We start from the raw sequence: 27,932 nt of genomic DNA on the forward strand, positions 1-27,932 counted from the left end.
CAAAGATAACGCTTCATTGCTAGTTGTCAATGATTATGCAATCTTTACTTAAACTCCACCTTAATCGAGGAATTGCTCCTCCCCCGTAATTTAACCACTGCTCATTGGATAATGAACGTTATATATACATATTGCAACACTCCTTTTATTGAACTGACAAGTTCTTCTAGGAGCATCCCGATACAAGGTAAGTTAGATTGAATCATTGCAAAGTTATGTAACTGTTTTTAGAAATCACCTCTTCAAAGTTGATGTGATGGCTGTTTATATGTGCATTACTTTTACACTGGAAGATTTTGCGGTGAGATATATATATATATATATATATATATATATATATATATATATATATATATATATATATATATATATATATATATATATATATATATTACTTAGGGAAATTTCGCATATGATATTTCTATCTTTAGGTGTATCTGCTGAATGTAGCCGTTTATAAATTTAGCTTTGCTGGATGTGACAATAAGACCAGTAATTTGATGATGCTTTTCGTAGACTCGCTGCTAATGGCTGTAACTATCCAGTTTATATCCGATTAGACGGCTTCACACTGAATACAGTTCATATCACTAGGTTTCCTGTGATGCAATTTCAATATAGCTTTGAGAAAGGGAACACTCTATTATTATATGATGTCTGCTCATTAAGTGATACTTTTCGAGTACACTTGAATTTCATTGTCATCATTTATTCAAGGTTAAAGTTGCATTGTATAAAGATGCCAAATATTTATTATAAAACCCAAAACAAATATTTATCATCACCTACTGAGTGAACTTTAACATCATGTGCTAGCATGCTCTTTTCTGTTTTTATCATAATTATTATTTGCAGTAATAGTAATAGCAGTAGCAGCAGCAGTGGGCGTATTGGAGATACTAATACGATGAACTAATACGATGAGCATCATCGTGGACAGTTATAAATATTATTTTGCATTAAATATATTTAATCTCATTCTAATATGGAAGCAATACCTTACGGAAATATACAATTAAGCAAACAAAGCACAAAGTAAAAGATTAAAGAACGAAAGTCTCGATATACATGCCACTAATGAAAGAGTTTTCAAACAAAAATTTGACCTCTGTAAAAGAGGAAGAAACCTACCTGTAGAGTTTGACCACATACAGTTTTATTTTGATAATTTGAAATGATTGAAGTATTTGGCAGTTAGAAATCGGATTAGTAGATTATATCATCATCAGTTAATAATAAAAATACCTATTATACGTTGATGATGGCCATGATAATGGTTGAATCAATTTAATATTCAAATTAGTTTAACCATACAAGTGTGTTGCCCAGAAATACAATTTTAACTTGTTCTGAAGATACTTTTCTCTTAAACTTATTAAAAACAGTAAGGGAAGAAACAAAAAATGATAATTTTGTACTTAAGAGAAAATAAACGCTACTAATTCAGAATGGAATAACTCAATAAATGCTGGAGGATATCAAACTTTGCATGTACTGTTAAAAGGTTTTTAACGCAGCATGCTGTGAAATGTAATGTTAATATGATAGAGTTATATCGGAGTAGAAAGGGATAAGCACAACAAGACAACGCTAACAACATGGTTGTATGATTCTGCATTTACTTACTAAACGAAAATTTGTATCTCAGAAAACTAAGACACTGCTAAAACATAGTGGAATACTCATTTGACCTAAATGTTGATTGAAATCGTTATATTCATCTCGGGTCAAAATAAATAAATAGATAAATAAATAAGTAAATAAATAAATAAATAAATAAATAAATAAATAATGAACACATAAGGAAAGATATTGTTGAAGGTATAAATTTGTTAGCTTATAGAAACAAAAGCAAAAGCTCAATAACTGATCTATTTTTTTCTAAAAGGCACAATACCATTATTAATTATAACATTCAATTTATCCAGTACGACATGAAAAAGGAGAGAGAAATTAACAAAGATTCTTTAAGAGAAATAAATGTTGCTGGTGAACAACGCAAAATATATTTGTATAAAATGGGATGTGCAATGCAACTAAACATTCGGTAATTTGATGTATCTTCTTGAGTAAAGGCAACTTTTACATCTTATAAAAATGATAAATCAAAACATAAACGGAAACTCTTCAGCATTTACATAAAGAAATAACAGAGAAGACACATTGTTATGACCTTCTGAAAGCAAGAGTTAAGTTGCAAATTTCAGATGATGGTGATATAGATATCTCGGTTTGTTAATTTTACTCTTGTTCAAGTTTTGAAAGTGATAGTATAATGATATTTTAGAGATCGAAAAGTTTGAATAATATGTATTTAAAAAAAACTAATAACCAAGACTGGCTTAGTGTATTTAGACAAACTTAAGTTTAATAACTGCTGAAAACTATACACTTTTGACATTTTATTTTCTTGAATATAGAGCTATAAAAAAATTATGTTAATATAGTGTTGACTGCATTTTACTGAACAAATCTTATATATAGTAATCTGAAATCAACACGTTTAGCATTTTTCCATGCTCTATTTAATACGCTTGGTTTGGTTAACAACAACAGCTACTACTACTACTACTACTAGTAATAGTAGTAGTAATAATATGTTTGATATCAACATTACCCTTCACAATAACGTTTGAAAAGGGATTTCGATTATCTGATGGTAAAGAGTCCCACATCATCGATGTAGAGCAAGAGAGCTATCTGACTTTAGTAGAGTTAGAAGATCAGAGTCAGATATTGAAGCTAAATGCTCATGAGTCAGGTTGTTTACGTTTTTATAGACAATCACACCAGCCTTGCATGTATCTCCTTGATTGAAATATCTCTTAATTCTGTAATCTTTGATCAGGAGTTCTATATTAAATTTGTTCCTAATTAAAATATATAGCCAATATATATTCTCATCACTGTCGATAAAAGTGCGCTTGGTACGCCGAAGAGAACATTAAATTCTCTCAGCAGGATAAAGTAATAAAATGATAAGAATTGTATATGTATACTATCAGACCTTTGCAGCTTCCATGCGAAAATAACAATGACTTGGTTATTTGGATTTGTTTGTGCAATTTTTGTGTGCCCCTGCTTCTATTTAAAACTTTACAATATATGCTTTGACGAAACTGTATATGTTTATTCCTCACGACTTCAATTTAAATTTGTATAAAATTAATCTGAACAAGTCAGGAAAATCACTTGTTCATAAACATTTATCGATGTTTAAAAGCAGATGTAACTACCGCTTGATAATGCCGTGGAATGTACGTGCAAATGAGTTTACTAATATTCAGATATATTTACCTTCCTACTAAATATCGTTCGTATCATATTTACTTTATTGTTTAAAAAAGTCAATTGACTCTGTATAATTAATAGATATCACATGTTTTAAATAGTCTTTTTTACTTTAAAAATTGCATCATATACCATTATGACAAAGCTGTGCCCAACACAATCAAATTGAATCATTGCGGTTCAAGCCTATTTAGTATAAATGATTTATATTCAGATAAAAATCAGTTTGAGAACTATATAAGTAAATGTAATTGCAAATTGAGGTCAAAATTATGATGCAAGTTTATACTGACAATATATTGAGATTTTAAAGTTTAAAGGAGTAGAAATAGATGTGAGTTAAGGAGAATATAGACATATATTATTTTAAAATTAAATTAGATATATTGGCAACAATTATGCATTTCTACGATATCCTGTTGTCTTTTCGTCTTTCTTGTTTTATGCACCGTTTGTTCTGAGTTCTTACAAGATTTGTCAAAAATATCGTCCTGTTTAATGCCGTTGAATTCGTTTAAAGGCACACTAGTGCATATCGTATAACCTAGGGTTTGTGAAGATTCAATAAGTTCATTGTTAAAGTATGTATAAGAGGAGGGCCGATTTAATTGAAACTTATAGATCACTAGCTGCTACGGAAATCTCAGGTGACCACATGCATAGGCTATGCCATCTTCGTCTAGTGGGATGGGTTGTGAGTCACGTGGTTGTAATTTAAATATGGAATTGGGTCACAATTATTACTTCCAGTTCAGTACCAAACGAATGTAGTTCTAGTCTATTTTTAGAACATTTTATTTTTCTCCCATTTTTGTGGTGATAGAAGAATTGTATTTATGCATGTTTGGCAGGGATTTAAAGGTAATTGTTTATTCTTGAGAATATGAGCTCAGGGTGTGTATTTCGGAGACAGTACACAGTCAGTAATAAGGCCTTGATTATGATCAGGAAGTGAAATATGTGTTCTGGTTACATGCTGCTCTGTTGACAGTCAACCGGGTCTCACTAAACACCCCAAGACACCATAGGACACCACAAGACACCCCAATACATCCCAGGACACCCCAAGACTGTCAAAAAACACATCAAGACTCAATCAGTTACCTACTTTAAATTTCATCAACAACACAAACAAACATAGAAACAAAAAGTGTGAATATTTAGCGAGTGTTTATTTAACAGAAAAAGTAGCGAGGTCAAAGATTTGCCAAGGGAAATAACTCATTTCGATGAAGACTGTTCGGGTGCAGTAACGTGAATATGCATCAACATTTATAAATAAGTAGCAATACCACATGGGAGCAAAACATTTCGACCCCAAGAAAATTCCCTAGACATTTCGACTCCATTCAAGGGACAATTCGCCCCCAGTTCATGCATATTGAAAATAATAATTAGCACTGATATTAATTTTCACTAATTACGCCATTATTCATTGACATCTACAATTAAATAAGATACCAACACATCTCTAAGTCGCCGAAAAAAATGTCAACAGTTAATTAAAATTAAAGTCACATTTATTAAGTTAATGAATGCACGCTAATCTGAATGAAAAGAAATCACATTTACTGCACACTAGAAATTTGCATAAAAAAATCAGATTTGTTTTAGAAACAATAATTAGCACACTGCTAATGGTCATTGCCACTAATCACATAGTTATTCATTGATGTCTGCAATTTAAAAACAAGATGAAAACAGTTAATTATAATTAAAGTAACTTTTATTAAGTTAATCAATGCACGCTAATTTGAATGAAAATAAAAAGGTTTGAAAATTAAATGCACCACACGCTTTAAATTTGTACAAAAGAGCCACACGTGTGTAAATTGTGGATTAATTTAAAGTAATTACAGTTTATATTGTGACATTTCGATCGGATATATTTTGATACAATATGAACTGAAATGTGTTAATTGTGACAATGGCGTTTTATCCTTGTGTACAATATCATAATCATGTCAGGCCTCGTTAGCTTGTTTTGTCTTGTAATATATGCGGGAAAAGACAGCATCGCATTTGCGATATAGGCTAGTGTAATGATTCGTTATCCTTCTTAATTCTGTCAGTCTTCCGTTCTTAAATATTTTTTTATTTATCTATTTCTGAATTGAACATATCAATTAGCATAGATAATGATTGTATATTCATACGTTTTAGATATAAAAGTATATATATATATATATATATATATATATATATATATATATATATATATATATATATATATATCCTTCAAGCTTACCAACCATCATACAGTTATAGAATTTCTTTATTTTTAGAACATAATGTAAATAATTAAATATTGAATCAATTAACGATTAGTAAAAACATCTTACTAATTTCAATATTTCAGGCTGACTCCAACAATGTATGAAATAATTGCAGAGTATTAAATGTTTGACTTTAAATGCCAATATATCATGTTCTGTAGTTTCCAAAATTATTTCTAATTTAATTATTAATGAGCATGAAGTTAGTAGCGAAATCTTCTATACAATAAATCAATACTACGATTACAGATACATGTAAATTCTTAATAACATTTAACTTTCCAAAACACAATATATATTTCATAATTAGTAGTATATAATAATAATAGCTTTATTAATTACGGTGTATTTTCCATTTAGTGATTTCATGTACTTTGATTTTTATATACGTTTAATGTCCTTGAGGACGTTTCCGAAAATCTCTGTGGTTTGCTTTTCGGATCTGCACCTCCAGATGCTGTCATGTATGTGACAAATATGTTCTTTTTTCGTTAACTGATAATTCGCGCTGTCGTAAAGAACGCTTCTATCAACCATGAAATGGAGCTGTGTCACGCTGAAAAGTTTATGTATTAGATCTTGTGCGTGTTGTGGTTTCCAGTCAACGGAAAGTTTTAGAATGTTATTGATGAATGCATTGTCATTAGTCAAATTCATGCGTTCAGTATTTTTGCAGCTATCTTTTGAAAAAATATTTATGTAGTTTGGGTTTCAAGTTATTTATAAAGTTTGGTGCAAATGTTGGATGATGTTCATTGATGACTGTTTCCAAAAGTTCCGGTCGACTTTCAAAATCTATTGTAGTATTTGCGTCTGTGATGACACCGGTATCAAATAGTTGGGTCTTTATTATATCTCGTTCACCCTTTTCCACCCATACTTTATTTTGAAGGAAGTGCCTGACATTATCCTTCAGATGTCTCATGCAAAGATAGCGTGTAACCGAGGGGAATACAGGCTCTGTTGGCTTGGTTATACTCTTCTCATCATCACTTCCAGATTCCATTATTTCAGACACTCTTACTTCCACGGACTCAACACATCTATCTAGCTCTGTAGCAATATGTTCCAGAAAGCTCTTGTAAGTTCTGTAAGAATCGTCTGTGTACAGAAGGACAGGATCAATACATATCGGATGTTAGTTTGTAATGTTTCCGACAACTCTTTGATACGTTATACTATCGATTTGCTCATCAATAACTCTTTGATACGTTGCACTATCGTTTTGTTCGTCAATAGCTCTTTATGCAATTTGTTTTGTAAATATAATGCGAAAAAAGTACGATTTGCTAGAGAACTCAATAGTCAATACATTTGCATTTTTGTTTGATAGTGTTGATAATGGCCTGATTTACAAAAAGTTAATTTTATATTTTCTTTATGGAAACATTGGAAAGTTATTTTGGTAAAAACAAATGTAAATTCGATAGCTCATATATATTTTTTTCTGATTTCAGCTAGAAACTTGCTATTTTAAATAAACGTAAAACGATGAAAGTCTACCTTTTATATTCTATTACTATGCTTGCGAAAACATTAATAACTTCTAAAATAAACCAGTTATGTGTGTTTCATCGTTTTTCTTTTTTTAATCAGTCTGTAATTTGGCTAATATTTTTGGTATGTCCTCTGGATTTGCTTTTGAAACAGAGTAATTCATACAGAGAATTAAATGACATGGTGGTTTGTGAGTTATTGTTCATAATTAATTGTCTTATGTGACTGTACCAATCATTAAATGGCCAGTATAATCAGACAGATAAGGTAAATTACATCTGATATAGCAAGCACGACATTGATGTAAAATCGAAAGGAATTACAGAGCGACTTTCCTTCACCGCTACATAAAATCAAGGGAAATCATTCGCGTGGAGCTTGTAACACTCTTTGGTCATGTATTCTAAACGTCTTTGTAAAAAATGTTGATGCACGATTTAAAATTAAAATTTGTATATAAACAATTAATAACAAAATAAATGAGAAAAGTATGGTGCATACCCATGTCCGTATTTGTTTTTGCTTTTTGGTGCCAATATATGTAATATTGGGGCGTTCTTGGAGAGTCTTGGGGTGTCTTGGGGTGTCCTGAGGTATCTTGGGGTGTTTAGAGAGACCGACTGCCAACCTTTTACAAGAACTTCACCGTGAAGTCATCTTTGAAGGTATTTTAGATTAGCATATGATTTTTGTTGATTGTAACACAGTGGAAAGGTCAGTACTGAGAAACAAATGTAGAGAACATATAGTACAATTAATTATGTCATATGGCCATATATAAAGTAGTACGCACGAGGGGTAACAACGTGAAAGTCGCCCGTCTTGGTCGCGTTCCGAAAGAAGCCGTCGAAGAGTTGTCAGAAAAACACAGTGGAGCCTATAAAGGATTCGTTTTGGGAACCGGTTTGTTCGACGGAGAGCACTGATGGAGGAGTTATAACGTCATTTTACTCTGAAATGCCGAAGTTGTTGTTTGACAAGGTAGGACGATGTCTACATACAAAGTGTTCTCCACATGTCATATGTCTTGTTATATTGATTCAAAGTTTATTTTTATCATTATTATCATTGGGCAATGATTATATTTGATTTGCAAGATTCCAAAATTCGATATGATGGCCGATCGATATTTCACTCGGTGCTTATGTGAGGGGTGCAAAGCATTATCATAAAGGTCATTTGTATACATGTACATTATCTTCGTGAGACCGGATCTTTAAATTAAGTTGTATAACTTAAGTATATATGCAACTGTTTTTAATATGTATGTTCTTCCCTCTCCCCGTCTCACACACACAGACACACACCTTAGAGGGGTTAATAGAAACACCAAAACACATTGAAAAACGAAATAGACACTGAAATACACATGTATTTACATGTTCTGTGTATTTATCGGTGAACACACAAAAATTATAACTTGTTTTTGCTTGGACAATAATATAAAACAAAACAAAATATAATTTATGTGATTTTGATATGAATTATTTAGAGCTTAATCTTTTCCTATTTTATAGATAAATTCATGTAATGGCGTCACTCAGTCGTACTTCATTCGACATATATGATAAACAGAGAAACGTAGTAATACATACACAAAATAAAAGTGAAAAGAATCAAAAGTATTCGCCGATATTATATTATATATTTACTTTCATTTTTAATGCTACAGCTTTTGAGAAATAAATTTGAATTAAACCGATTTACCTACACGTCCATTCCGGAGATAACCTCCGTTCCAGAAGAGGAGTCTTTATCATAGCACCTCCGTTTCGGAACGAAATAATCAGCTATGTATGATACGTGTCCAATCCAGTACGACCGACTGTCGAATGCTATAACTTGGAATAAAGTAAATACTTATCAAAATCGCTTCAGTCATATTTTATTTTGCTTCGTATTACTATTCAAACAAAACCAAAAAATAATTCATGTGTGTACACCGATGTAAACACCAAGAACATGAAAATACATGTGTATTTCGGTGTTTTTTGTAACGACCTTGGAACAATGGGACAAGTGCATTGCTTGTACAAAAGCTTAACAATCTAGGCTGTATAGTTATATGTGCGCGAAAATGTGTAGAGCAAATAATATATTTTGGTTTTGAATTGTTCATGGGGTTTTCTACATCTGATTGTAAAACTGATTCTGTAAATGTTTCATCTCTCATGCTTAGGATGAATGCTAAAATTATTCAACATCTTTCAGCTGCTGTAGTAAAAGTCATAGGGTCATGAAATCTTTAAACACGCACTATATCAGTAATGGGTGTCATTTTTGGTTTTAGAATTTGATTCTGCATACCTTTAAGTGGCAATTAGTTACTTTATTTGAATTCTTATACATACATACTCCTTTACAAGGTCAATATATAGACACCCTGACAAAAATGCGTACGGTAAAATCAATGTTAAAGAATCTAGTCAGTGTTGGACGAAATGAACCTAATGGTGTGATCCAGTACAATCCGGATTAAATGTGTTCTTTTCTTGACCCAAGTCTAGTACATGGCCACCATTGCAAAATTCCATAGCGATAGAAAATTTTCATCTGGAAGTTTCTTGATGAATGTTCAGATGGAGAGAATTCAACAAACAGGGTTAAATATACTTTGGTTAAAGAAAATTAGTGTTAAATTTTAAAACAACTTATATTTGATTTAAAGTGCGTAAATGTATATACATGAATTGTGTGACTTTTACTATGGTAAATTCATTAATCAACATTGATTAAATTAATCATGAAGGGATCTCTAGTCATGATACGAAAGGATGTTATGGTGCCCAGCTACCAGAGCATATTGGGCTGAAGGCTGCCATTGATATTTCATTAGCTTTTTTAAAGCTGTAGTTCTATAAATGTAAATAAAAATCAGATTTGCTACCATAATGCACAAAATATTTGGTACGACTTCAGTTAATTATTTGGACCCAGCTTAGGTTACATCGTATATACTGAGCTACATGTTTGATGTGACTGAAGAAGATAATTATTTGGACTCACATGTCCACGTACCACACCGGTTTAAATTGGAATAAAAAGTTAGAGAACATGGGATGTAAAAAATGTTCAGCCTCTCTAATCCTGTAGAAATGAAGTAACTATCTGACTTTTTGTTGACCACTTTAGGATCAACTATTGCAGGCAATTGGTAAACTGAGCAAAACATTTGTTTATAGAATGGCAATTATTCCTGTGATAAAACGTTTGAAATTTGAAGACTATATCAGTTTTGAGAATTGCTGTTCATGCACTTTTTACTTTATTTTATCTGCCTTCTGTTAAAGGTTTCCAAACAAAAGTAATATGTGATTTTGTTACGATGTTTCAAAGACATCACAAACCATTTTTGGTTTGCAAGACTGCCAGCAGCATCGAAAATGTTTTGGTGAGATCTCCGTCATTATATTAATATAAATGTAAACAATTGCAACGGTACAATGATATATCATTTTATGAAAAACAAGTTGCATTTCACAATCATTACCTTCTGATTTCTGTTAATATGTATCTTATTCATGTTCATACATCACCCAGTCTTGTAGGTACACATTTGTAGTCGGTGAGAAGAAATCTATTTGAAATGTAAAATAACGTAGAATATTGAAAGAACATTGTTCTAATATTGGGTGAAAACTTAATATGGGTTGGCATGGAGATATTCATCACACAAGTCAAGTAACTACTATTCTCGTTAAAACAGGTATCATCAATGCTACAACAAGAAATATGGCAGATGATCCTTCTTTCCATGCAAGGAGAAGAAAGCATCCCCCATCAGGGAGATTATGCAGAAAGGTCTTATCTCTCTACTTGGGGACACTCAGGTTATGGGATGGATGAGAGAACTCAAGGAGGATGATCATAGGAACAAACAGTAGAAACCTGGATCCTCAAGAACAGCCATTAACTTAAATTTTGGTGAAGAAGATCTTTTGATTTTTGCATTAGCTATGTACATTATGAATTGTCTGCTCTGACAGGTTATACCCTACATAATATTATGTAAATAACAGCAGTCGAAAAGAAATGAAAATATAACAGTATATGCAATTAATGAAAACTTTCTTTCTATATGATTATTTCTGACTTTGTTGATAACGTTATTTAGAGGCCAGAAATAGAATAGTGTTTACAAATCTGAATGAAAGCATTATTTTATGAAGCAGTAAAAACGAAACAAAGAATGAAGGCACTTGAATTCATTCTTATACAAATTCTTATACACAAGAAGTGTCAGAGTCAATGTTCATGCGAGCCAAGCGGGTATGAAGCCAGTCTACTGTCAAAAAGAATCACAATATGTGTCCCATTTCCACCAGGCACAGCAAGAGGGAACTACAGGTCTCTGTCCGGACAACAGCCACCTATGATGCAATAGTATGAAATGCCTATAGGCAGCATGACTATTGGTGCTCGCCAGATAAAAGTCATCGTGAAGGACTAGAATATGTCATCTATACATACTGGCCAAGGCAAGGTCAGGCTCATCCCGAATTTGAATGTTCTAAAATGTAAAAGAATATGAATAAAAACCAAATAGAAAGAAGCACTTATATTCATGTTAGGTAACCAGGTTCCGTTGTAAAATAAACATGGATCAGTATGGGATTAAAATTGTACTAGCTTTTTATTTTGATAAAAGCACTAAGAGTTCCATCACGACTGTAAATGATATTAAGTACACTTTATTTAAGATGGAAAGTTACAAGTACTGTTATGGATACCCATAATGTACATTAATTTTTAAAGCATAGAATGTAGTTCATTTAGTAGACAACGTATTAAATAACTAATTTTATCCATTGGGGAAAGGCTACTTTGGAATGATGTAATTTCATTTAGTAAACATGTTTTTGTGGCCTTTTGACCTTTCAAGGTGTAAAATGTAATACTGTTGATGCATTTGATGGAATCTAAGTTCAGGTTTTGGGGTTCCCCCTCGGAAATGTTGGCTGATATGATGTCCGATTGGTTGACTGTTAAAGAATCCGAACTTGATGACAAGTTGAATGTTTTGGAATTGAACATTTGACCGTCATCCTGGTATAGAAATTATGCCCTAGTCTTTTGTATTAGTGAATAACAGAAGTATTATTCCTGTCTTAAACATCTGTAGTGGAGACAGTCATTTAGTTGTGTTCAGTCATTTTTGAGATGATTTATTTATTTCAATTACTCATTGGAATTATAAGGTGCTCATAAACGTTGGACTATCTGACTATGTTTGAATTATTGTGAATTCATTTAAAGATGTTTTTTGGATTATATCAGTGTAATACATCAAGACTATTAGCTTATCAACATTATTCAAATCTACTGGCATATCAGCGCAATATATTGGGATTCATTCGGGACACCATTGAAACTCATCTGGAATACTCTAAACATTTCGAATTGTGATATAATTTTTAGGACTATCTGGGATTTAATTCACAGTACTGTAACTTTTTTTTAACAAGTTTACTTTGTAGTTTAGGCAAAGAAATATTTGTTTAATTTTAACAGACTTCTTTGTTTTTGATTTTTTATGATGCATGGTTTAAGACCATGGATTTGTAACATTATTTTTTGAGCATTTCAAAACGTTAGAAACTACTGCAATTGGATCAAATATAAATCCCTGATTACATATGAAGATATTTATACAATAAAGAAGCTTGTTATTCTGTCGTTGTCAGCGTAGATTTATTTAGCATCGTGCAGTACCTACATTGAAACTGGTTAATGAAAAGAATGTACTAGATTAGGATCAGTTCTTATCATTTGCATATGTATGTGTGTTTGGATGGATGATAATTTTAAAATTCATTTTAGTGTTTGCAAAGAAATAGCCAATTCATATGTCTCATTTGGTCATCAAATTGCTTACATTAAATACCCTCTTTAGCATAATATGCACAACCCATTAACAGACATTACGAATTCCACACAAAAGGCTATATATTCATTACAAGCAGAAGTGATATGCAGTGTTAACTCTCACAACACACCATTTTCAGATCTGGAGGCATATCCCTACATGTTACATACAAACTATGTCTGGGGTTGGGTGATAAACACCACTATGCCTTGAACCTGGCTCCAACACATAGAAGACAAGGCTGGGATATAACTGAAAAATCTATAGGAAACGATCCCTCAGCCTGTCTGTCTCCACATTTTTTATGATCTGGAAATTATCGTACAACATTAATTATGTAAATGTAATTATAAAAAGTAGTTATAAGTAAATTTAAACGTTTCCTCTCAAAGTTAATATTAATAAAAAAATGGACCAGAAACAGAAGAATATCTTTCTCAACTGTTATTGGCATGTTGTGCGGTCTGGTAACATGGTTGCGTTTTTCCAAGGATCTGACAAATAATGCCGAATGCGAGTTTCAAGATGGAGACGGTGGATTTGTTATGCTATGTATGAAGAAATGCCCGTATTTCATAATGAGAAACTCTATATACTTAATATTATTCAAAACTTGCCTTTAACACTTTAACACAGTATTGAATCAATTAATATACATAAATACCACAATATGGTCATTTGAAATTCACTCTCAGCTGCACTACTGTGCCTTTAAGTCAAAAGGTTTTAGTTGAAATGATATTGTACTTTATTTTTTATTAATTGTGCATTAATTATAGTGACCGCCTGTGTCTTGCTCTATTTTCAGATGTAACATAATGGATAAAGACAAGGCAGTAGCCATTATCGGCATAGGCTGCCGATTTCCTGGCGCAAATAACAAGGAAGAATTTTGGGAGCTTCTCCGAAAGGGTGAAAATCATATTACGGAAATAAGAAAACAACGCCCTGGATTTGATTCATATTTCATCACTGAGCCAAATGACCCTAATTTCAGACAACCGTATAAAGCGGGTCTCATTGAAAGGTAATTTTCACTCAATTCTAATCTGTCTTTATATCTGTGTAATGTATACATACATGTCAGGAACAAAATAATACTATTTCTAATAGTAACAATGATGGTCATGTGCAAACACTTAGCGACCGTTATGGACTAACCTGTATAACAGATTGGTAGTGACACGAAACGATAGTGTAGTGGCATGTATTTTCGGTTGTGTTAGTATTTGTAAATTGCATTATTTATAAAGCTTACAAGATTGTTATTGCAGCACATTATCATAAAGCCGGGACATATTGGTAGCCGCCAGGACAGCACTCCACCGTTAGTCCAGCAATGAGTGAACTCTTGCCATTGCATTTCCTATCAGCCAATATGAAAAGAGAAATATGTTAAATCGTTGATTGATCAAAATCCAATCAATAAGAGTTTACCTCTATAATCTTTCTGAATTTTTTATTATCTAACGAAACGGGTGATGGTTATATGTAATACGTTTTCTTTTGTGTTTTTTTTTTCTTCTGACTATTTTATGTCAAGTGACATCAGCTTATTAAGGTTAAAATGATGAAGTTTTGAAAAATAAAATCTGAATGAAAGATTGAAATTACTACTACTGAGTTTACGACTTTGTTGTTTTGTGTCAACGGTTACATGTGTCAACGGTTACCTTAGCTTTTCAGGATGTGTTATACATGTATTTAGACAGTTTCAAAAGATTTGCAAAGAAACCTATAGAAAGGAAAAAGTATTTAAAAAATTGAAACTTAATATGTTGAAATGTAATTGATGTTCAGGAATTAGATTTTAGGTTTTGTTTCCTTTGAATATTTTTTTTTATTTTAGAAAACATACTTATTTCTTTAATATCACTGAGAGTATGGATTTTGTTATCTTCTATACAATTGGATGTAGTTGTAGAAAAAAGTGGATGGATTTGATGTTCTGTATTGCTATGTTTCTCTGGTTTCTTTGACAAACTTCTGCAGGTCATCACCAAAACTGGTTTTTAAATATAAACTAACATTTTAGAGTATTTGTCACATTCTATCTTTCCGATACGATTCTTTCATCAAATGCACTAGTATAAATCATTTCATTTACATTTCTTGAGATACTTTTTAAAGAGTGGCATTTTGAGAGAAATCAGATGATGACTAAGCTAGCAATGTTTATTCCAATAATTACACATATATGGTTAATCATATTACTTGTTATCATATATTTTCATGGAGAGGACGTGCATAGTGTTTGATAAGAACAGCCAGTTGTGACAGTTCTTTTCCATTCCTTTTGAAAGCATTGAACAGTATTTACCTTGCCTTATTTTCTCTATTGTTCATTGCAATATAGACGCCCAAAAAGTTTGACTTCCACAAATATGTATGGCACATTGGTGATTGAAATAGATTGTGTCAGAATGGTATGTGTTGGTGATATAATTAAGTTAGAAGTAATTTATATGCTCATTTGTCTGTCATTTTCATTTCGTTTGATTAATAAAGATTTTCACAATGGGAAAATAAAGTATTTGGAATAACAGATCAAGAAGCGAAATGGGTCGATCCGCAACAACGGTTTGTACTAGACTGTGTGCATATGGCACTAGAAGATGCAGGAATCACGAGAAAAGAACTCAATGGCACAAACACGGGAGTATATATTGGTAAATCTACTTCAAATATTTAAACATAGCTTTAGTTAAAGGTGCTTTATGCATGTATGCATTATAATTTAATGGCATGCCAGTATAATCTTGACTATCTGATTCTGGATAAAAGCAACAGTCTAAAGAATGTAAAATAATTCCAAACAAATTGAATGAAGGTGAAGCTTCCACATAAATGTGAAATTTACTAACAGATAACAGGAGAAGTTGGTAAAATTTATTCAAAGGCATATAAGATGAAATATAAAAAGTATCACGTATAAAATTTTTAGCAGATCAGTTAAATATTTGTTGTATAAAATTTTATGAGCAAACATTCCCACACAAAGTACACGATAATCTCTGGAAGTATATCATTATAGAGTTTTGTAATGTGTAGACACACACAAACATACATACAAACATGTCTCACCCAGTGTGGAAGTGGACACACTTGGCAAGAATGTGGTTTACTGTCAGTAGACATAAATTGTTCACATTAGAACGGATATTCTGCAGTGTGGAAGTTAACACATTGGATAATAATTTGTTTCTTTGTCAGTAGACACTGACATGGTATGCACTGCGCTTTAGGTTCACCCTTCACTAGGTATTCATCAATCATTGTGAGGTCGGCAATACAAAAAACATCTTTATAGTTTTTTCTGTATGAAAATAATCATTTTAAATAACAAATTGGGTTTTCTAGAACTTATTAGTACATATTCATTCACATCAGCACCCACAAAGAACTAAGGCCCCCATGTATATATGTATACAGTTACACTCATACGTGTATAAAAGTATTTGCACATTTTTCATTCCACATGTTTTGCAAAGTATATTACATCTAGATGAAAAATGTATTTGAAATCGTTATATGGAATTACATAGAAGATTCCACTTGGAAGCAGCTCTCTCTCTCTCTCTCTCTCTCTCTCAGCCTTTTCAATATCCTTCATACCACATTAACAGCAAACAAAAGAAAGTGAGTAATTGTCACAATCTCATTTCCCTCATGTAACTGCTTGTAATGTTGTGCAAGAATGGTCACTTTGTTATGATGGAAACTAAAGTCATCTTGATTTTTTCAATTTTATTTCAGTTAATTATATGATAACATCTTAAAAAGTTCACTAATTTTACTACTAATTGAAATTAAAATATAAAACTGTAATTAGTATATTGTTTTGGCATGCACATATATTCAGAATAGTTTTATAATTTATAGTATACACGTGACAAACATTTGGAATATTAAATCAGAAATCAAAATTTAATTTAGGAGAAAAGTTTTAAATAAAGAATTTGGGTTTATCGAAATATTCATAACTAACTGCAATACGCCCTAATTGGTTGCATTGACACACATGTGCTGCATGATTAAACAAAGGTGTTTGTTTTTCCAGAAGTTAAACGAGCGCATATAATTTTGTTACAGTAATATATAGCAGAATGAGCTGGTAAATATGAACAAAATAGCCAATAATGAATAATGTTTCAAACATTTATATTTGCAGGAGCGATGAACGACGACTTCAAATATGCGATTTTACAAGATGTAGATAGTGAAGAAAGTAGTTACATGGTCACTGGACTTAGCCTTAGTATCCTCAGTGCAAGAGTGTCTTATATTTATAACTTACTCGGCCCCTCGATGACAATAGATACCGCTTGTTCTTCAAGCCTTGTGGCCATACACCAAGGTTCTCTAGCACTTAGAGCAGGTACTGTACGTTATTCTGACTTGATTTTACCTAGATAAGTAAACGTTTGTTTCATGCCTCGATGTTAATTTAAATGGTTGTTAAATTTATACCCATGGCAAATGCTACCTTGTGAATGTTACTCCAGTTTTCGTCAATGTATTGTGTTACTTTATATAATGATTTACTTTAAATATCATTTGATAGGACCTTCCCGATACATTGTCTTCTCCAAAATGCAGTACTATACTTTACACATGTAATAAAAATACGAGATGAAAGGTATTCGAGTCAAGCGATAGGTGTTACATCCAAACTTTTAACAGTGTTCCCCATTTTTCCTAATTAGTTTACACATATTCAAGAGTTGACATTGTCGCTGTCAGTATGTCAATATATTTATTGTATGTCACTGATCAAATAAGACTCTGCATGAACGTTTGATGAAACATGATTGAGTACCTCTCATTCCCTAAGAGAGATTCACAGTTGTTGTCCGGTCTGCAAAGTGTTAAATGGTTTAAACTTTCTGATGGATCTTAGCCACTAGGTTGAAAAATTATGGTTGTTCGAGTGTTCGATATGATTTAGAGTAGAGGATGGGACTTTTCTCTCTCTCATCATTGATGCGAGTGAACTTGCTGCTCAACTGCACTTCACATTAATCCTATTCATCACCTGTTTAGAGATAAATGTTCCACTGGATACTTTTTAAATGTGCATTTATGTTTTAAATCTAAAATCTTGAAGTACAACTATATGATTGATTTTCACGATCTCCTGTTTAAAATTTGTGCACAAAAAATCAATCTGTATTCTTGTTGTTTATTAATATAGCACAAATGGTTATCTTGGTGAGTATTAATATTCCTCAAGCAAATTACATTGAAAAATGCCTCAGTTCATTGGTTTCTAGAAGATTAATTTACAGTAAAATATAGTTAATTTTGAAGATTAATGATGTAACTTTTGTATACTAATCTTACGTATGCGGGAGGTCGTGGGTTCGATCCCCGGCCGAGTCATGCCAAAGACTTACAAAAACGGTACTTACAGCTGCCTCGCTTGGCGCTCAGCATTAAGAGGTTAGTGTTAGGACTGGTCGGCCCGGTGTCAGCATAATGTGACTGGGTGGGACATCATGCTACATGTCTGCGGCATGATGCCACAGTGCTAGACATCACTATAAACTGCCACATTGCAGACATCGTAGCGATATGACTGAAAAATTGTTAAAGCTACGTTAAAAATCCAAATCACAACAACAACAACCAATTTTACATAACTTATAAAAAAATAGTTCAAGGGTTTTTATAATTTGCGATAAATCTTGACATGATTACACATTTATTTGTTTAACAGGAGATTGCTCAATGGCGATTTGCGGTGGAGTGAACCTTCTCCTAGATCCAAGAGTATTTGTAACCTTAGCAAACGCAAGAATGATGTCACCCAGTGGACAATGTCATTCATTCTCTTCGAAGGCTGATGGTTACACGAGAGGAGAGGGTTGTGGAATAGTTCTTCTTAAGCGAGTACATGATGTAAGATCGAATATAGGTTTAATTCAGTTCTCTATTCTGGAATCAATGATATGAAACTGCAGAAAACATACAGAAAACATATATTTTCAGATAAAGCACAGAGACAAAGATTGGCATACCGATTAGCCTTTCGATATTGTATAATCGGACAATTATCAACATATGATATAATCTCTGACAACTAAACTTTCGATATAACCACCAGACGTATGATTGTTATGGTCAACCTTCACATACAAGTATCTGGAAAAGGCGCTAGTATTACTCGTATATGAGCCTCAGTAGATTGTCAAGGATAATTTAGAATTTCAGCTACAAGACCTGTTTTCTCTGCCTATATAAAAACATCAGAAATATCCAATTGTATTTTAATGCATTTAGATTTAGATTGCAACTTATTTTAGTTCATTCTGACTTTATGTTATGTCTAAAGATCATACAGGGGTATTTCTTTCCTCTTATATTTATTGTCAACCTCTTTGTCCCCATGCTTCCTTATTCATAAAACTAAATTTCATTTTTGTGAGAAAGTATCATTTGTATTTTGCTAAGGATTGTTCGTTTTATATTTCCTATACATCTAACTTTTTGCATGAATATACTATATTGAATTTATTGCAAGTTTTGTTAGAAGCAAAATATTTCCAGGAAAATGAAATGGAAACAATAAAGCATATTATTCATAAATATGAAAACGAGCACATTACAGACTTGTACCTTACTAACATGTCCTGCAAAAGACTAAGCAATATCCTACTTATATAAAGCCCTCAATTTAATGGCAAACTCCAAATACAGCAAGAGATTTACATCCCTTGTAAACATTCCGATACAATTAATACGATGAAAGTTTGTAAAGACTGCAAAAGACTGCAGTTGATCTTCGACATATGTAATAATGCATACATTGCTGTCAAAGAATTGAGCGACAAAGATATGTTGGACATATAAATAAATTGGACAATCGTCGAGATGTCTTTCTTCATAATATATAAGACGAGGAATATATTCAGCATCTCCTGGGTAGGAAATTCCCCTTTCGATATTGACTTGTATGACCGATATACTATATCATTAACATTACGCTCTCATATGAGAATTCTCAAAGGGAAGCTTCTAAACGACTCATCTCGTGTACATCTACTTTATCTTCTTTTGTTTTTTTCTTTTCTTTTTTTTTGCTTCCTTATCTTTGAAAAAGGAAATAAAGCTTGATGACTCCCAGTTTAAGCAATGAATTATTAGAAGGATACATTGTATCCTTCCTTATTTGTCCTAGATAATAGTTAATATGCACCAAAATAGGACAACATTGGTAATACGTTTATTTTAAATCTGTATCAGATTAATGGGAACCTTATAAACTACTTTAGCAGAATGATCTCTGCATCATGAATTAAATCTGAGCTAGTGTAATCGAAGTAAGCATTTTTGGATGGTTTCAGTATAAGTGTCATCAGTATAATTCTTTTTATATGTATATAAAACAATGTCATAACTAGTGTACATGGATTGATAAGATCTGTTCTAAAGATACAATAAGTTATGCTTGCAACCTGGACTCAACAAATATACTGTATAGTGCCAGTAACTTCCCTGATCTTCTTTCATATGATCTGTAATCAGTGGATGTTGTAACAAACATTGTAGAGCAAAATCATGGACAAATTACTTTCTAGCGACACGAACCCTTAACTTTGCACTTTATATAAATATATTTTCTCTTAAGGCTATAAGAGATGGAAATAAAATATGGGGACTTATAGGGACCTGTGTCAATCAAGATGGCCATATGGCAACGCCTATCACAGCACCATCAGGAGAGCAGCAGTTGGCCCTTCTTCATCGTATTTACCCAGAATACAATGTGTCGGCATCTTCTGTACAAGTTATTGAAGCGCACGGTGAGAAATCGATTGTTTTGTTACTTTCATTATTGTTCAGTTATGTTTATATATATATATATATATATATATATATATATATATATATATATATATATATATATATATATATATATATATATATATATATATATATATATAAAATAATATTTTGCTTTAAATTTATGGATGTATATATAGTACATCATTTTCACAGTCTAAGATTCACATTTATAAATTCTACATAGGAGGCACATCGCCAAAACTCATGATCATGTATTTTCTTCAGAATCAAACTGTATCTCTTTGATGGAGATATTTGCATAGCAGATAAAAAGGTTCTTTGTACAAGATCATCCAGTGACTCATTTGAATCTCGAATAGGCAACAGTCTGTCGATAGATGATTATATATATATATATATATATATATATATATATATATATATATATATATATATATATATATATATATATATATATACGGAGGTTTGTGAATCAGCTTGCAACAAACGAACTGGATCAGTATGTTTGTGAAAAGCGAAAATCATAGAAATGGCTTTATAGAGTATGATTGGCAAATGTCTGCTTCATGTTAAGATGAGTTCATCTCCACAGAAAGTTTATTCAAGCGATTTCAGCGAGAATTATGACAGACAGTAGAGATGACATAAGTCTGCTGACGAAGTCCTTAGAATAAGGACGAAAGCTTCAGGTTGGCTTTCTCTCTTTTTATGTGTATGCAATTGAAAAGTTAAATATATTGTCAAAAATGAGAATCATATATATTGCAGGTACAGGCACATCTGTTGGGGATCCAGTAGAGGCCAATTCACTTGGAATATTTTTCAATGATGATTCATCATCGCCAAGAAAATACATTGGTTCTGTTAAGTCAAACATCGGGCATTTAGAATCTGCTGCTGGTGTTGCAGGACTGATCAAGGTTCTTCTTATGATGAAAAAGGCAATTATTGTTCCATCCCTGCATGTCAAAGAGGAAGGTTTGAATCTGAAGAACAATTTAGAAAAGAATAGGTTGATTGTTCCAACAGAACCTGTCGAATGGTCATCTCCGGGAGAAAAACCGAAAGTGGCATGCGTAAATAGCTTTGGCTTTGGTGGAACGAATGCTCATGCAATTGTTTGTGATTACATCGAACAGAAACCTACCGACAAATTACCAGGGGTAATAAAGAATGAACCGGTCATAGTTTTGATAACAGGCATCACCTTAGACGGATTGCATGATAATGTCAGCAAAATGCTTGAAAGGTTACATGTAGAAAGGTATGACCTACACTCACTTTCCTTTACATCCATGTGCAAGCGAGAGCACTTTCCTGTGAGGGCTGGATTTGTTGCTAGAGATCAAACTGATTTGACCGAAAAATGCAAACTCTTCAATGCCACAAGCAGTAAAGACTCGGAAAAGAAATTGAAAAAGAAGGTTGTATTTGTTTTTTGCGGTGTAGGTACCGTATGGCCAGGAATGTGCTCTGAGCTTTCAAAGAAAGGAGCTTTTGCCTCTACTCTCTATGAAATCGACAGGCTTTTAAAATTGCATACTGGGTGGTCAATTGTGGAAAAGATGATGAGCAACGAAATTATGACCGACCCTTTGATTGGTCATATCTCCATTTTCACTTGTCAGGTGTGCCTATTTGAGATGTGGAAATCCTTTGGTGTTGTAGCAGAGTGTATCATTGGTCAGTCGGTAGGAGAAGTAGCTGCAGCGTATGCCTGTGGTGCGATCAGCTTGGAGACAGCCGTAGAGATAATCTACAAACGATCATTTCACCTTTCTAAAGTAACCAGTGGCAAAATGATGGTTGTCAGTGGATTAGACATTACCAGTCTAGAAAATATGTGCCAAGCAAACAATGTTGCCATAGCCGTACACAACAGCCCAGTATCAGCTACAGTATCAGGGAACACTAAATGCATTGAAGCAATTAAACGAGAAGTGGCACTCCTTCAGAAAAATGGAAACACTGTGGTGGTGAAAGAATTGGAAACCTCTTGCGCATATCATAGCTGTCATGTAGAAAATGCAAAAGTAAACTTCTTAGAATCTATTTCAATGATTCATGGAAGTAGGCCATCAATACCAGTAGTATCTACCGTTACCGGAGATTATGTCAAAAATGAAGAATTTACCAAGGCTTCTTATTGGGGACGAAATATTAGAGAAAAAGTACAGTTTTCCAAGGCTATACAAACATCAGCAGATGAAAATTGCACAACAATATTTTTAGAAATCGGGCCACGACCAGTTTTGGCGCCACATCTGAAACATATCTTACCTAAGCACCAGACGTTATGTCTTCCATCAATGAAGGCAAAAGATGATACAATATCTTGGAGACAAACGCTGGTTGATCTTTTCGTAGCAGGATTAAATCCGCAGTGGGAATGTGTCTCTCAAAGGACAAACCGCCTAACAGATATCCCGCAATACCATTTTGCAGGGAAAGTTGCGATGCCTCCAGGTGGTTTTACGGTTACTACCTCTCAGAAAAGTGAAACATCTCACTTATACATAAAGCAGCAAAAAGTGGAAAATATAAATCAGCAATATAAAATAAAGATTGATGGACAAGAAGCTTCATTTGTTTTTGAACATTTTGTTAGAGGAAATGTAATAGTTCCTGGTGCAATGTATGCAGATGTTGGATTTGAAGTAGGCAAATGTCACTTTGATAAACCAGTGCAAGATTTAGAAGTGGAATTGGAGTTTATCAAAGTTCTTCCAGTAAGTACATCATCTACTACAGAAGTATTTATATCAGTTGAAAAACGTTCAAATCCTCTTGGAGACAGTTCTTGTCATTTTGAAGCAATAAGTCATGGGAAAATTCGAGCCTTAGGGCAGGTGCAAATTCGTCCTGAGGCGTTCTACAACCGGCTGGATATTTTGGATATAAAATCCAAATTTGCATTTCGCCTTACTAAAGACGATTGCTACAGAAAACTGAGAGAATTTGGATTCACCTATGGAGAAAATTTTGCATTGTTGGAAGAATGTTGGGCAAAACCTGGTGAATGTTTAGCAAAGCTAAACGTCACCAGCAGCATTATGTCAACACTATCTAAAACGCACCTTCACCCAGTCATACTAGATTGCATGCTGCAAACAAGTGCGTTTGCTTTAAATGAGATAAACACATCAAGACCCGAAGCCATACAAGTCTTTCCAATAGGAATTGGTAGGTTGAGGGTAATGAAATCTCCACGTGATCAAGTACTCTTTTCATACCTACGCATGACCGACACCATCGTATCAGAAACGGTGATCGAGCATCATTCCAATATTTATCTTCTAGACAAAGACGGATATCCTCTGGTTGAAGTGGAAAACTTCACTGTCTTTGGAAAATTACAGGACATTCTCATACCAAGGGAACTAAAATATGTAATGACAACAAATCTGTATCATCATCATACCGAAGCTTGGAAAACTAATGGTGTGGGAAACATCATTTTCGTGCAGGGTGACAATGTGACCAAAGACATCATCATTTCAGACCTTGCAAGCATTGCATCAATCCAGGCAAAGTCGATGGACACCAAATTTTCTGATATTCTTCTGAAAACAGCCATAGATAAATGGGGTGGAATGAATGAGGTTTCAAAAATCATTTTTATGCCAGGTTCTTCCAGCCAAGAAGATGAAACACGAGATGGTATGCACATAGTCGCTAAAATGAAAAGAAACTGTCTTATCTTCAAAGAAATCGTTAAGGTTGTAAAAGATCTACCACAACAGCCACCAATCTTTGTCATTACAGAAAACTCACAAGGACATGTAGACTCAATGACAATGCCCATTAGCATTTATGGGTCAGAGATGTGGGGCCTGATAAGGTGTTTTCTTAGAGAGATGATATACATGAATGTATATCTGCTTGACATAGTCTCCTGGACAGAGAACGATGCACTTCTGCAAAGTCTTTTATCTCAATCCACAGAGTATTTCAAGACCTTTCCTTTAGAGATGATCCTACATAAAGCTAAACTGTTTGTACCTCAGCTTCAGTGCGCTCCTACCACTGAAAAACAAAAAAAGACACTGACAACATTGTATAGATCAGTTGAGCAGGTTCTTCTGCAAACACGCAATCGGAATAATTGTCTGGATCTTTATCTAATTCCTAAAAAACACATCCCAGTTCAGCCTATATCTGGGTGGGTCAATGTTGAAGTAGACACAATTTATCTTCAAGATGTGGAAGATAAATATTCCACTTCTGGTGGTAAAAGCGGTTCTGATTTTGATATTTTCAGCAAAGAGGATCGCCAAGTTGTGTCACTAGAGATCACTGGATACATTCAATATGCTGACATACGTAAGTCTTCATTCATTGGAAAATTCTTCCGTCGTTGTCAGTCAGAGATCATTCCAGATAACGATAATTATCATGGCAATGCAAATGTCGTCGTCTGTTACCCGATGAATATAGGGTCAGTTGTGACTGTCCCGATATCGTGTGTGGCAAAAAAAGATGAAGTTCCAAATTATTTTCCAGGCATGCTGATTCTTGCAGTTCAAGCGTGGACGCTTGTTCAACATCTTCCAAAGCATCAGAAAACAGTGGCCTTTACAACTCACAATGATACCAAAGTCGCATTTATGTTGAGTCTTCTTAGGTATAGTGGGCGCAGTATTGAACATTTTGATTTCAGTCATCCTGACATGCAAAACCATAATCTCGACATGACAACAACAGCCGTTCTCCTGGATGTTCTAAAACCGGAACACGAGCAGACCTTTATATCACACTTAAAAAAATGCAGACACCTCATTTGCATAGGAAACCATGTGCGTGAAACTCTTAAAGATGTGATAGAGCTTCAGACTAATACCAAATGCACCTATCTGAAATGGAATAACATATTCAGCAATGAAAATCTACTTCACATTGTACCTAAAGTGATCACGTGGCTTCAAGATGGGAAAAAACAGAAGACGTGCAAACTTTCCATACAGCATTCAGCACAAGACCCAGTTATTGAAATGAAGTCTACCAAAGGCTTGTTAAAATTGGAATTAGAAAAATCCCAACTTTTTGACAAAATGTCTTCCTACATAGTTGTAGGCGGATTGACTGGACTTGGTTGGGTTCTTTTGAAACTTATTGCCGAGATGGGTGCAGGTGTGATAGCCACTTTTTCAAGGAGAGGAAATTTGATGCAAAAGCAAAGCCTGATAAAGGAGCTCGAGGAAAACACAGGTTGCAAAATTATTTGTCTTAAAGCCGACGTATCCGACATGAAATCTTTAAGACAGGCTCTTGGGGAACTAAATGTTCTATTTCCGACGCATCCAGTGAAGGGAATATTTCAAGGAGCTGGAGTCATTGACAGTACATTGTTTCTGAACCTAACGGACAAGAATTTTGAGACAGTTATGCTTCCAAAAGTCGCCGGATCTTGGAACCTTCATCTTCTTTCGATGAATCTTCCTTTGAACTACTTTGTACTTCATTCATCTATAGCCGGTGTGCTAGGAGCAGGTGGTGATAGCAACTATGGTGCTGCAAATACCTTCCTGGATACATTAGCTATCTACAGACGTAAGAAAGGTCTTCCGGGACAAAGCATCGCTTGGGGTGGATTGGTTGTTGGCATGGCAGCTGGGGATCAGTTCGCGAAAAATTTTGAATCAAAAGGATACCTACGTCTCGATGAAGAGCAGATTAGAGAATGCTTTGTGCATGCTCTAATGCAGAATCTGCCTCATGTGGTGTACACGAAGGTAAGCTGGGATCTCATTGCCCTCGACCATCGAAAGGCTGGCGTAAATAGACTTGCATACAAAATTGAGCCAATTTTGCGAAGCAAGAATTTTACAATTTCTGAGGAGACCACAGAGACGGATGAAGCTCCATTGATAGATTGGCAACTGTTTTGGAAAGCTGAACAGCTAGAAAAACTCAAGGTTGTGACAGATATTGTTTGTGTGGTGGTATCAAAAGTTTCAAACGTAGACTTGTCAGATCTTCAACCAAATACAGTGCTCTCAGATGGCGGCATAGATTCGCTGGCGGCAATTCATTTCACAAATATTCTCTCTGATATATTCAAATGCAGGGTTCCCACAGCTTTAACAATATCCCCAAATACAACAATTAGAGTTCTTGCAGAGTTCCTGCTGGGAAACATGGATATCAAGAAGATTCTTGAATCGGAATCGGAATATGTGTCACACGTCAAACAGCAAACAACAAACACAGAACAAGTGTCAGAGCAAAATGGACCCAAATATACAGTCTTAAGTGTTCCAACAGAAACTGATGGTGTCGTCACCAGACTTTGATGTGTAAGTGAAAATAGTTTTACGGAACGTTTGACAGGCACTAAGATAAAAACTCTTGGCAATCTGGTAACTGTAAACTTTCTGACAAGACATCTAAATACCTCTAATCAAAGTATTGAAGACCATCTGATACGATGTGAATTTTTCATTATATTGTTTATAGGTATTAGTTTTAGCACAACATTGCCAAATTCATTATTGTATGTTGCGCTATAATCTTTTTCAGAAACTAATTAAGTTTATCATTAGATATTAAGTTGGTTAGGTATTTATTAACACTATCCTATATATGCATAAAATATTTTGCATTTTCATAGTTTGTTTTGCAAATTATTATAGTCTTTTATAATTTATAAAACTATACTTATTTTTATTAACTTGATCTTTGCAGGATGGACCTGACATGATAGGAGCAATGATTGCAAGACTTCGAAAGAAGTTTTCAAGTTCTCTATGACATTTCGCTCTGAACTTTGGCATGGAAGAGGATAGAATGATGTGATACATATTTATCTGGAAGAGCTGTATTTCGTTAATTGAAATGATTTGCGCAATATCAACTCCACTGCATCACAGTGATTATCTGTTATAACTGCATTGTCCTAGCTGTTATAAATGATTCTAAACATGCTTAAAACAAACTTACCTAAAAGGACAGATTGCTTAATGTTCAGCTGAAATGGCTTTTGTATTAGCTTTATGTTTAGAAATAACAAGCATACATAGATGAATCGACGTTTTGGAGATGTAAACTGTAGACTCGAATTATTCACTTTCATATATTACCTTAATGCATTGAATTAATGGCAATGCCAGTTTCGTTAAATTTCAAGCAGACAAAATATTTAAATATGTTTTTCACATATTAGCGCAGAACATTTTGAATCTTATTAACGGAGG

The 27,932-nt window shown here is 33.6% G+C and overlaps 1 protein-coding gene across 1 annotated transcript; it reads left to right on the plus strand.

Moving 5' to 3' along the window:
- Positions 1-171: 171 nt before the first annotated feature.
- On the plus strand, positions 172-27,781 carry LOC149772491 (uncharacterized). Its single transcript, XM_089947701.1, has 8 exons — positions 172-187; positions 13,739-13,957; positions 15,439-15,599; positions 17,102-17,308; positions 18,650-18,831; positions 20,561-20,735; positions 21,508-27,035; positions 27,424-27,781. The coding sequence occupies exons 2-7, from the start codon at positions 13,749-13,751 to the stop codon at positions 27,030-27,032; spliced, it is 6,459 nt and encodes a 2,152-aa protein (XP_089803827.1). The 5' UTR covers positions 172-187; positions 13,739-13,748; the 3' UTR covers positions 27,033-27,035; positions 27,424-27,781.
- Positions 27,782-27,932: the final 151 nt, after the last annotated feature.

This window comes from Sinohyriopsis cumingii, unplaced genomic scaffold (genome assembly GCF_028554795.1).
Source record: "Sinohyriopsis cumingii isolate HCF-2022 unplaced genomic scaffold, ASM2855479v2 utg001437l, whole genome shotgun sequence".
NCBI lineage: Eukaryota > Metazoa > Mollusca > Bivalvia > Unionida > Unionidae > Sinohyriopsis > Sinohyriopsis cumingii.